Source organism: Apostichopus japonicus, chromosome 3, assembly GCF_037975245.1.
Source record: "Apostichopus japonicus isolate 1M-3 chromosome 3, ASM3797524v1, whole genome shotgun sequence".
NCBI classification, from domain to species: Eukaryota; Metazoa; Echinodermata; class Holothuroidea; order Aspidochirotida; family Stichopodidae; genus Apostichopus; species Apostichopus japonicus.
Genome location: NC_092563.1, coordinates 6,817,501 through 6,829,833, shown reverse-complemented (window position 1 = coordinate 6,829,833; position 12,333 = coordinate 6,817,501). Strand labels below are relative to the sequence as shown.

At 38.3% G+C, this 12,333-nt stretch overlaps 1 protein-coding gene across 5 annotated transcripts in view; it reads left to right on the top strand.

The window, feature by feature from the left end:
* The window catches only part of LOC139961657 (BTB/POZ domain-containing protein kctd15-like), a 173,082-nt gene that overhangs the window by 138,898 nt on the left and 21,851 nt on the right, over positions 1-12,333 (top strand). For 3 of the 5 annotated variants that reach the window (XM_071961027.1, XM_071961051.1, XM_071961042.1), the window contains exon 2: positions 8,854-8,941. In XM_071961027.1, coding sequence (XP_071817128.1) covers positions 8,854-8,941 — 88 coding nt within the window. Of the gene's footprint in view, positions 1-4,229; positions 6,386-8,853; positions 10,688-12,333 lie in introns of those variants that run through there. The other 2 variants (XR_011790960.1, XR_011790958.1) reach the window with 2 other exon arrangements.

Here is a 12,333-nt window from a genome sequence, read left to right as displayed (position 1 = left end):
ACTGATTTAGGTAGGGGCATGAACCTTTGTAATAGGACCTGGGGGAGGGGGACCAGGATTCGTAAAAAAGAAGTCGGTGTGGATCTGAGGTCGTGAAAATTGACTCCCGGATACAGGGGGTCTGGGAGTCCCTCTTTTAAGAAAAATAGACATCAAATGCGTTATGACGTATATTTATATTAAGTTAGGTCTACAATAAGGTATAAACTTCAAGATTACTACTTTTCAACGTTTGTGTGAGGACGAAAAGTTGGGAAATACCCACCAGCCCCCCCCCCCCCCCACACACACACACAACCCTGGCTCCCCACCTGTGGACTTTCTGGACCTGGAGGAGTGGTCTAATTCTTCGGCGACAGAATGTGAAAATCCCCGACTGAACGTTTTCCATCTACTGAGCATGAAGGTAGGGGCATGAACTTTCTCCGAGGCACTTGAGTTGTTCCAGGAGAACTAGAGCCAACGGCAATGTCCATGGTGGCCGTTCTTTTTCTATCTTTTCAGCTGCATTTTGGGTACGTCCCATCCCCTCCCTGCGGTCCCTGTTTGACGTACGCACACTTTAGGTTCAAGATGGCAAGTTTAACTATGCGACTGCGCCCAGCCACCGACAAGGGTTTGATCCTCACCATCATCGAATGAAGAACACATAACAAATTGTGTAAATTTCTGTGATGAAGGAACGTATTGTGTACGCCCCTGCCGAGTGATCATGTCTACCGCCATCATCACTTCTGTCCGATTAGAAACAACATACGATTCATGCAGGCTTCATCTATATCGTCTGGCACTGTTTATCCTCTACGTGTCGATGTGCTGATAAGGCAAGTGGGATATCTAATGGCTAGACTGTTTATGTATTTATAGATCCAAGTGATTCCAAAAATATGTTCATAATGTCCTCCCAGCAACACAGTGACAGAAATCCTACTTTTTTTTGACATGTTATGCTTTGCAGCTCGTACATTCTAGTGTTTGCGTTCAACTACAAAATCTTAATGAGTACGAGCGTGGGATTAGGCACGGAAGTAATCCGTGGGAGTATGAGGCAGCGTTTATGGCAAGCCATATGTGACAAACAACTCATAATATATCATCGTATTAATACGAATATATACTCGCATTAACTCGAATATATACGCGTATTAAATCAGATAACAACTGGCATGTCTTACTGCTTACACCCACATTGTAGCCTCGCCAGTGTAATTACTGAGAGATTGCAATGTTAGTAAGCCTACGTACCTATCTAGACAACAGCGTGACTTAGTACGTGTATGGCAAGCCATATGGGACAAACACTGCATAATATATCCGCGTATTAATTGGAATTTATACGCGTATTAATTGGAATATATACGCGTATATATTATGAGCCAATCATATGGCTTAAATATATATCCGCGTATTAATTGGAATATATCCACGTATTAATTCGAATATATTCACGTATTAACTCGAAAATATACACGTATTAAATAAAATACATATGGAGATTAAATCCAATATATGCACGGATTAATTAGAATATACACGATAAAACAATTCCGCTCCTGCTGTGTACATATACCAACGATAAATGTGTTGGCGTGCTCGCGAGATCTCTTCAAAAAGCGAAACTTTACACATGTACAATTAATACGCGTATATATTCGAATTAATACGCGGATATATTATGCGGTGTTTGTCCCACATGGCTTGCCATATACGTGTACCGTATATATTCGAATTAATACGTGTCTATTTTCGAATTAATCCTCATAAGTATTCGAATCAATCCTCATATATAATTCGAATTAATAAGTGTTTATATTCTAATTTATACACGGATATATTTATGATTGGCTAATAATATATATGCGTGTATATTCAAATTAATACCCGAAATATATTCAAATTAATACGCGGATATATTATGCGGTGTTTGTCCCACATGGCCTGCCATATGCGTGAGTATGGACATTGCATGTGTCTGAGTACGGAGAGCCAAACGTTCCATAAATGTCGAAAAAAAAGTGAAGTGTCCAAGTTAATATATATATATGTCCAAATCGTGACAACATGTTACAATTCGATATCAGCATGTTACAATTCGATATCAGCATGTTACAATTCCATATAAACATGTCGAAACAAAATACAATATGCCATTGCGTCTATCAACATGTCAAATTCAGCATCAGCATGTCGAAAACTTGTAACAGCATGACACGTACTACACTGGTCATGTCAACATGCTATATTTACGTCGTGCTATAATTTTGGCACTTCGGCGCGCACCAACGTTTCGTATATGTCGAGATTTATTTCAGAATGTCCAAAACTTGTGTCAGCATGGTGAGCGAAGAGTAGTGACATATTGCCATGACAACGTTGCACATGGTTCGTGTCGTTCACACGGTACTATGGTTGAATATACGTTTTAAACTGCTGCAGTAGGTGAAAAATATACCATTGAGAATATCTTCAAGCCCTTATTCGTATTATAGTCGCGCCAAAGCTTGGTCCAAACAAAGCAGTTCATTTAATATAATCATTCATAATGAATGTTTTGCAAGAAACTTTTTCTTCCATTCCGCGTTTGGTTGGAGAAATAAACCAGTGCGTCAGAGAAAACCAGCTTTCGATAGCACCACGCCTCCGAACTCGTCTAGAGGCAACGTTAGAAATAAGAGTATGCATACCCTAACTTTAGCCTTAGTCTAGGCATTGCCTAACTTAGCATAGGCTAAATACAAGTAGAACTTAGTTGAAGTAAATCCCAAAGACAGAGCACGGACTGGATCAAAGGGAGAAAGGGGCCTAGTGAAATTTCCCCAAGAATATTCTCACAAACTTTCAATTATTACCATGTTACTGTTAGTGTCCGCGTCCAATGACTCACGAATGGATCAACAAGGCATGTGGCGGCGTGTTTATCGGCAAATTTGAATGTAGCCTATGCTGAAATTGTAATTTGAGAAAGGGGGAACAGACTGACCAGTGAACGGATGTATACGGTGTATTTAGCATCGATGGAACGGGAAATTAGCAGTTTTGTGGTATAGTTAACTAGCCTGTCAACTCCTCACCCTTGTCGGTATCGATGCCGAACGTCCAGGCCGACTTTGTTCATAATATTAATTCAACGCAAATTCTTACTCTGATGGTACGTGGGATGGTGTGCAAAGGTCCGGCAAATATTATCTCGCACAAAGTCATCAACGTGATCCCTTTGGCTTGAATATTTTATTTACTTCTCTCAACATTCTGACACAAGTTTTGGACATACTGAAATAAATCTCGACATATACGAAACGTTGGCGCGCGCCGAAGTGCCAAAATTATAGCACGACGTAAATATAGCATGTTGACATGGCCAGTGTAGTACGTGTCATGCTGTTACAAGTTTTCGACATGCTGATGCTGAATTTGACATGTTGATAGACGCAATGGCATATTGTATTTTGTTTCGACATGTTCATATGGAGTTGTAACATGTTGATATCGAATTTTAACATGTTGATATCGAATTGTAACATGTTGATATCGATTTGGACATATATATATTAACTTGGACACTTCACTTTCTTTTTCGACATTTATGGAACGTTTGGCTCTCCGTTTCTGAGGGGGTGGTTTGGGAACCAGGTGCGTAACCACGTGTACGTCTGGTTTTTTTTTTTAGCTCAGCCCCCCCCCCCCCTCTTTATTACCTATGTAGGTAAATGGTAGGTGTGTTCTTTATTACTCGGGATTCTCCCTGATGAATGTTTGATGCCCATAGAGAAAATTAGCTTGCAGTTTGTTCCAGATCTATGTGCGATAGAGTTTCCTATGCATGTGTATGCCTATAGGGGACTACGTGAATTTCCATTATCCAAGAAACAATCATTTAGTTATCATATCAGTGCGGTTATTTATTGACTTATTATTGACATATCAATAAAGCATAGTTTAATGGCACACGACGGAAATGACTTGATGATATCGTGTTTAATCATATCATCGTCGTTCTGTGGTGTAGCCATTCTGTCGTGTGTAAGAATAGAGGTCGCACTTTCACTAAAGGTCCATGACACCTGTGTTGAATTTGGGTTTCAATGAATGTACTAGCGCATTGTGTTCACTAAAGTGTTTTGTACATTTTTAACAAATGAAACCACATAGAGCATATAGGACATTAATCAAAGCCAATAATGAGCGGAACATATAGACATTCTTTAAAGCTCCGTTAAATAATAATCCTCTCTTGAGACGTTAAAACCGAAGGCAGTAAGTGGATTAGAACAATTGTTATAGCGCCAAGAGCACTGTGAACCTCACAGGATATGGTATCAGCGTTCTAATTATTGCCTAACTAGGCAACTGGTCTACAATCTAATTCATTGAGTTAAAGTAACCAGTTTCCCGGGCACTTTCCATTATGTTCCAGGCCCCGCAAATTGACACGGTAACCCTGTATATAGCTCCAGTGTTGCCCTCCTTGGCAGGTCTGCAGCCGAAAGTCTAACCGTATCTTTAACCAATAATCAATCATAATACAAGAGTTAACCTGTATGCAGAAGTTGTGAAGTGGTTACTGTGCAATATAGATAGAATTTAGCCGTTGAAATAAGAAAAGATCCCCCCCCCCCAGGCTGAAGGCGATGCCCCTATAATACCCCCGTCCATGCACGATCACTACATGACTTTAAATTAAAGATAAAACATCGGTACAGAAATATAGATTACTATACTTATAACTTCAAAATGGATTGTATAAGCACGTGTAGCTTTTACACTATATCCACTGTTGCATGTATTGGCATAGGTGAGCAGGTGTACCACACTGACCTTTGACCGGTGCTTCCGAAAACGGTTTAAATTATTAAAGGCATTGAAGACTCGACCCAACCGCGCGCCGCGCTCTGAACAAGTTGACTTACCGTTGCTTGCAAGTGAAGTTTTCTTCTTGTCGCTATACAAAATGCAGACAGTAATGAAACGTGATACCTTGTTATCTTTTATCTGAGACCTGAGATGTCCTTCGCTGCTATGTACACTGTGTTGTGGGTATTGACCGTAGCTGTATGTAGTGACTGTACACTAGTGTCTAATTACCGACGGTAGCAAGCCGTGTGTGTATTTTCTGGGGGATGGTGGTGTCTAACACTTCTGTTACACCTCATTCGAAACTAGGTCAGATTACCGGCATGACACGTTTCTTTTTGCGCGAGTCTTCACACCCTTTAATGACTTCATTCTTACTTGATATTCATTAAAAATTAACCTCCCCGAGGCACAACCGCATGCATCACACACGGTTCGAACCAATCATATCTCGTTTATGGTTTTGTGTTTTCTTTTCTCTCTCTCTCCCCCCCCCCCCTTTTTTTTCTCCTTCATATAAATGGATGGGTTATTGTTCTCCAAATGTATATCTGTATCACACACAAGGTAGACATGTCGCATGTCCAAGATCAACCGAAGACGGTAATTCCATGTGTTGTGCGTATATGAGTCTCATATCAGGGAGCTGCTACTTTGAGCAGCTCCCTATAGTATCATATAGAGTTTCCACTCTTCCGTAGTTTTAATCTACGATATGTTAGTCAACTGATCGACATATGCACGGCATAACATGGGATATAGTCAGTGTAGTATACTCTACGTGCGGCCTGAGTAAACTAGTTAGATATATAACATGTCGGATTATCGATAAAACTCCCGGATTTATAGCCGATTTAAACAAAAACCTGACTTCACACCTGTTCCAGTTATACTACATAGGACTCAGAAACGAAGCCACCTTTAAAAGGGACATGCGCATTGTGTTACACAGAGGTTATTGAACGAGGAATCTTCAATCCCGGTAGGACAAATCCCTTTTGAGCTGAAATGCTTGGGGCCAAGTAAAGGTCCGCTGCGCACCGACGGAGAGCGAAAAACAACCTCTGGACTTAAGAGATAGGTATTATGCCCCAAGCTACAAATTACGGGCAAGGATGTGGGCGATACTGGGAAAAGGAATGGATAAAAAAGGGCAGAAAAAAACTCTTTGCCCCTGAAGGAAGGATCGTTCCAGCGCCCAAAAAACAGAACATCTTTCACAACTTTTAACAAGGATTCGTAGCCTGTGGGGAGCCTTTTATATTTTAGGAGCGCAGATGGCAGGAAAACTACAACTAAAATAAATGACTCAGTAACAAACATCCTTAAGCAATTCGACATGATGAGATATCTTAACATTTCTTTAAACGATACGAAATAAGAAAGAAAAAACGATGTATTTTCAAGAGTCGCTGTTCCGTGCTAAATCGCCGTGTTTCTTCTCAATGGTCAAAACACGGTGTATAAGCTTGTTAATGTTCCATGGATAGAATTCACTTGAATAGTCAATTTAAGAACTGAAGGGAGATATCAGGTGAGGGTCTCTGTGATTGAAAGGGATCACGTTGTTTGTTCAGGACGAATTACAACAATATATAAAGTCACGCACTATAACCATTACACAAACCTATACAGCGCTACAATATATCCATTCTCGAATGATAGGATTTACACATAAGTGGCATATTATGTGTGTATAACGTTATAAGGCTGAAGAAGCAGCTCGCATGCAGGTGCAGCTTCAGTCTATATATAGAGGTTTTGTTGATTTTAGAAGGACTGATAATCATATCTGATAATCCATACTTAGCGTACGACTATATAGAAAATATTTATATATATAAAAAAGACATTCTTTCTAGACCCTATAGGTAGATAATCTTTATATGTATTTCAGTTGTCAAAGAAGTTTCGGTTCGCCCCAACAACGGTGATTGTGTCCCCTTTAATCTCGATATTCCCTTTCAGACTTAACTCTGCAAACTTGCTCTCTCCAATTGTCCATATATAATTAATACAGAAATGCGCATAATCGAGTATACGTTGATTGCAGATAAAGTGTGAAGTTCTGTGACTTGATAGCAACAATTAGGCAACACATTTTCGGAGAACTTGACAAACCGCCAGCCACACGCCTTCATTTTCCCCCTATATATATTAAAGGTAACCAGTATTGGCCCAGCGTTCTAGCATGCTAACAACTCCTAAAAGATTTCCACATCACATACCTGGTTGTTCAGATTTTCCAAGATTGCATAAGTCTCAGGGGAATAGAAATGCAGTTGCTCAGTCAAGAGTACTAAGAAAGTGCATGTTGAGGTTGGAGCATCACTGACAACGATTTGACTTTCTAGCCGAGTGGGTATACCAATACTGGTTACGCATTTCAAGTTAATGACACTGCAAACATCTGTATCGTTTGGAGGAATTGGTATGGAAGAAGCGTTGCAAGATAATTGGCATAAAACATGCATTAGCTGATGTGCCGAGGGGGAGAGGGGGGCAATGGCGTATACTTCTGAAATTGGGGGGGGGAGATAAAAGCAAGGGGGTCGCTCCCCTCGCTAGGTGGGATATTAGAAAAACAAATCCTAGTGTAAAGGACATAAATATATCATTGCATATGTGCGGTACAACCTAAACATTTTTGAAATGTCTTCAACATTGTTTAAAAAGTTGCAATTTACTAAAACTTCTTTAAGGGGAAGGCACCTCTCCTGCACGACATAACATCTTAACTACCACCACCCCGTCCCAGTGCAGACATGGCGGTTGCACCCCTTCTGCTGTGTGTCTATTTCTATATATGTTCTTATATTAACGGCATGAACATGCATAGACAGACGTGTAGTATAAGTACAACAGGATGAGTACAAATTAAAGTACAACTCACCTTGATGTGAGTACAAGGTCGAGTGCAAGGCTATAGTAAACACTACTTCGAGTCCTTAACCCGCCACTATGTAGTATATCTATGCTATATGTTTCCAAACTGTCACGAGTAAAAAATACAATTCCATGAGATAACTATGCGAGAATATACGAAGACGGCCAGCAAGGATTCACTTCAAGTTTGAGGCATACAAATTTAGGTTGGTGCTCCCTCCTGTGCGGCGGAGGTATACAAGTGAACATATACTAACATAAATATTACCGCGGCAATTGAGAACATTCAAAGTTGGAAATATCTGCATACATTATGCAATTATACAAGGGGTATACAATATATAAAACATCAGTGAGATTGTATATGCTTCATGTGGGAGTGGTGTAAACGTTAACGGCGATATCCACATGTTCGTTTCAGATTATACAGCCGGCTGCTCTAACTTTTCACTTACTTTTGATTAAGGGTGTAAGTAATCACCAGAAAAGTAAGGAGTGGCACATTACAAGTGTCCAGTAGTTTTTGTACACATGACGGGGGTTAAGATGGGGGAGGGGGTGGGGGTGGGCGGAAACAGTATTCTACACGGGTGTGGGGGGGGGGGAAGCTCATCATATTCTCGGCCTGACTACGGGCGTGGAAAAGCGATTATAGACATGATAATTAAAATAGGCCAAATATGCCACACTTATACCCACCTTTCCAAAATGAAGGTTTAAAACGCTTTCCCGCATTTGGCGCAAGTTGTGCCTTGTGCTCATCCGTTAGAAACAGGTATGGATTAGTATTATCAATATCGTTAGTATTACATGGAAGATACTATTAATCATTTATTGCATTGAAGTTATAGAGCTCTTTAATAGAAAATGCTCCACGTGCGAAATATCTTGATCTTCTCAATTTTGGATGATTCAGTTTTGCAAGTTTTAAAAAACAAATTCATGCATGTGTTTTACCCTATTTACCATTTTCATACTATAACATGTTCTTCACACATCATTTTAGACCTGAGCCTTGCGCCCTCATTTTTTCCACACCATTATTTCCTTTGAATACATCTTAAAGCCAAAACCCTATCTTATTTATAATTTTTATTTTATTATTTGTTATTGCAGGTCTTCTTTTCTTGGAGGTTGAAGCCCAGAATTCACTTTGCGCACGCGCAGATGGCAGTTTGGTGAAACCGTTAGCTTTTGCCGAAGGGTTTGATTAAACGAATTATAACTTAAAAATTTTCGAGTTATTTTTGGGGTTGATTTTTTGAAATGAGATCTCAGAATAAACTTATTTGAATGAGGAGTTTTGTAAGACAGTTCAGATAGTTAAATAACAAGTCATCATAATACCAACATATTACCTCTCATTTGATCTAAATTACTGAAACTTTTGAAACAAAATATAAACTTTGGATGATATGATCCTCAAAGTTAGTTGTTACATTGAGGAGTGTTAAATGTCTCACTGAGAGATTATACATTGAGGAATGCTACAGTAAACTCCTTCCTTCAACATGAACATGACTGACCAGTATTTAACTTTCTAGCATATTTTTGGCATATTCTACTGACCTTTATGTAATGAAATGCAGCTCATTTTTTTTAGTTCTTGACAAGTTCATGCAAAGAAGGAAAAGTATAAAGTTTTTCGACATTTTTCCGATCAGTTATTTTTGGAATTTAAAGAGATCCTCCGATGTTTATAGTTGATTGCTTCACACAAAAAAATGCTGGACATATTCTTTATCTTGAGTTCTTAACCAAATGATTTTATTCGGCGATAATTGTCAAATTCGGTGATGACTTTGTTAATGCATCTGGCAACAGAAGGGTGGATGACGTCATCGTTCATGGCAATTCGTCTGAAAATGTTTTCTCTCCCCTGTACAATATGTTGCTCAAAAATGTTCACAGAGGAAAATAATATTTCAACAAAAAGTTGTATTTTGTTTGAAGAAGAAAATTGATAGTTATGCAACACTCCAAAGGTATCACATTGCAAGGATAAACAAATATTAAAAAGATCGTATATAATAGGATTTAATTAAAGCTTTCGAAGAACATTTGTTGTCATGACGTCACAGACTGTCATTCACTCCATAGATGAATCGAGTTAAAGTATAGGATATACATTTCAATCATACGTAAGTCGAGTTACGAACAAATTATTGAGATGGCTTTCAATCAAAAATGTGAAATATTGCTATCCCATCTTTAAGATGCATTTGTCAGCCACTAATATATCCGTTTAATAACATTTTGAAATTGTCTGCATGGGCGATGATATATGTCAAAGCGAATGGAAACATCAATCATGTGCTTATTAAATCTTAAAGATTGTCGGTATTTCGCTCAATGTTTTTGGTATCCTATAAAAAGGAAAACTAAAAGTGTTTGGAAGTATTTGACAGCCCTAATCCTCCTACAAGTATATATGTCAAAATATTCAGGAGGATTAGATTAGACCAAGAAGCGTCGTATCCATGTTGCCATCCCTCCCCCCACCACCCCACCCACCCCTCTTAAGGGCATTATGTCATTGGACCCCTGTTAAAACTCTTCATCACCCTTAAATAAATTACGAAAGATGAGATATACACTATTTTCAAGTTTATCCCATATTTTCTATGGACTAAACATACGTTTTCCTTGAAGGAGCCCTAATTGATCCCGGAACCCAGGGTTGTACCTTACTGACCCCCTTTCCCCGCCGAGAAAATGGTTTATAGGTGGAAGTGAAATGCATAATTGTTTTTGAAATTTGAACATAGGTGACCATTTCTTGACTTTTCTAGCATATCCGGAAGCAATACTGATAACCCGTAGTCTGATCAACAAACCAAGTAAGATTTCACTTTCATTCTGATGACTTTTGGGGTTATTTCATATTTGATCTGTATCATTTTTTGTTATTATTTATTTAGATAATTGTTTTTAATAATTGTAATCTTTATATATATATATATATATATATATATATATATATATATATATATATATATATATATGAAACAAGGAAGACCTCATGCATATTGCTCGTGGTTGTATAGTGTTTATACTAAAAAGAAAAAAAAACTCGAATATCATCGTTATATCCATACACTTTGCCAGCAATCACCGCTCCCAGCTACATCTCACCACATGAAAATTAAAATTCGTGTCATGCACAGACAATAGATTCCACTGACGCTTAAATCCACAAACACCTTTTATAAATTAGTCCTCAGCGAGCAAATATTTTCATTTCGTGGCAAAATAGTTGTTTCCTAATTTGTTTTATCCGTAGGGCCAAAAACGTCAGGAAGACATCATATATACCGCCATATATATATATATATATATATACCGTATCATATGCATCAACTCTCACATTTGCTACCGGTTTTTTTTTGGGGGGGGGGGAATTTTTTTCTTTTTTTAAATCTTTCTCTTAAAAGCCCTTCTTTGTTCCCTATTTTAGGATTTTCATGTACTTTTTTGGCACAATTTATTTGATACACAGCAACTCTGCAGTATAGTGAAAGGTCAAAAAGTTGAAATTTGCTTTTCGGGAACAAAACGAGAAGTCAGGGTTATAGGTACGAACATTAATTTTTGGCAAGCCATACACGGTGAAATTTTGTATCCAGTCCGCATACAGCTGCACTATAGCATTCAATCAAGGTTAACATGTGCCATCATTCCCGAGGAGGGGATGGGGGAACGGACGGGGTAGGGGGTAGGTTTATAAGGGTTGAAAAACTGTATAAATTCAGCCTAAGAAGTATGACCCTTATATCGTCACTTTACCGCTAATGTATGCATCTTTATAATACCGTTATACACACGTATGTGGTATACCGTATACGGCATACTATATCGATCTCGTTAGGCTATACTCAATTCTAAACATGTAGGAAGTCAAGCAAATTGTAACAGATGTTTTTTTTTCTTATCAATGGGATTTTTTTGTTTTCCATTTGTCCTCGCCCTTCTCTTTAAGGAAGCCTTCATGACAGTAGTACACTATATAGGCTAAAACACAAATAAACAATAAATAAACAAATAAATAAATAAACAGAAAATAAATGAAGAACGGATTTTACTATCCGCTGTTTGAATCAAAGTTAAATAAATAATAAATTTATATCATCTCATATAGGTCACAATTACTGGTAGCATTCTCTACAAACTTGTTTTGCTTTCAATATTCCCTATATAGATGCTGTTCAGTCACATTGCGTGGAACGCCGAATGGTATCAATTACACCTCGCATGTTGACGACACTAACCTAATTCCAAAGGTGATAACTGGCTCTTTAAGAGTATACACATGACACTCTGTAAATAATACAAATCCCCCCATTATCATCATTAACCTACATATGGTCCCGAAGATATTGAAACACGACACCCGAATTAAACAGCAGAAAGCAAACTGTCCAGTCGTTGTGGCTGATCAGAGGATTGCTGTTCTGTTATATGTATAAGAGCGAAGACTCAAGCAAAGAAAAAAAACTATGATTTATCGATATTTTATGGGTGTTTTTCATTACATGCAATACAATGAAATTTCATTTCATTTTCTAGAGTCTCTGATCGTAGTAAAAGATATTTCAG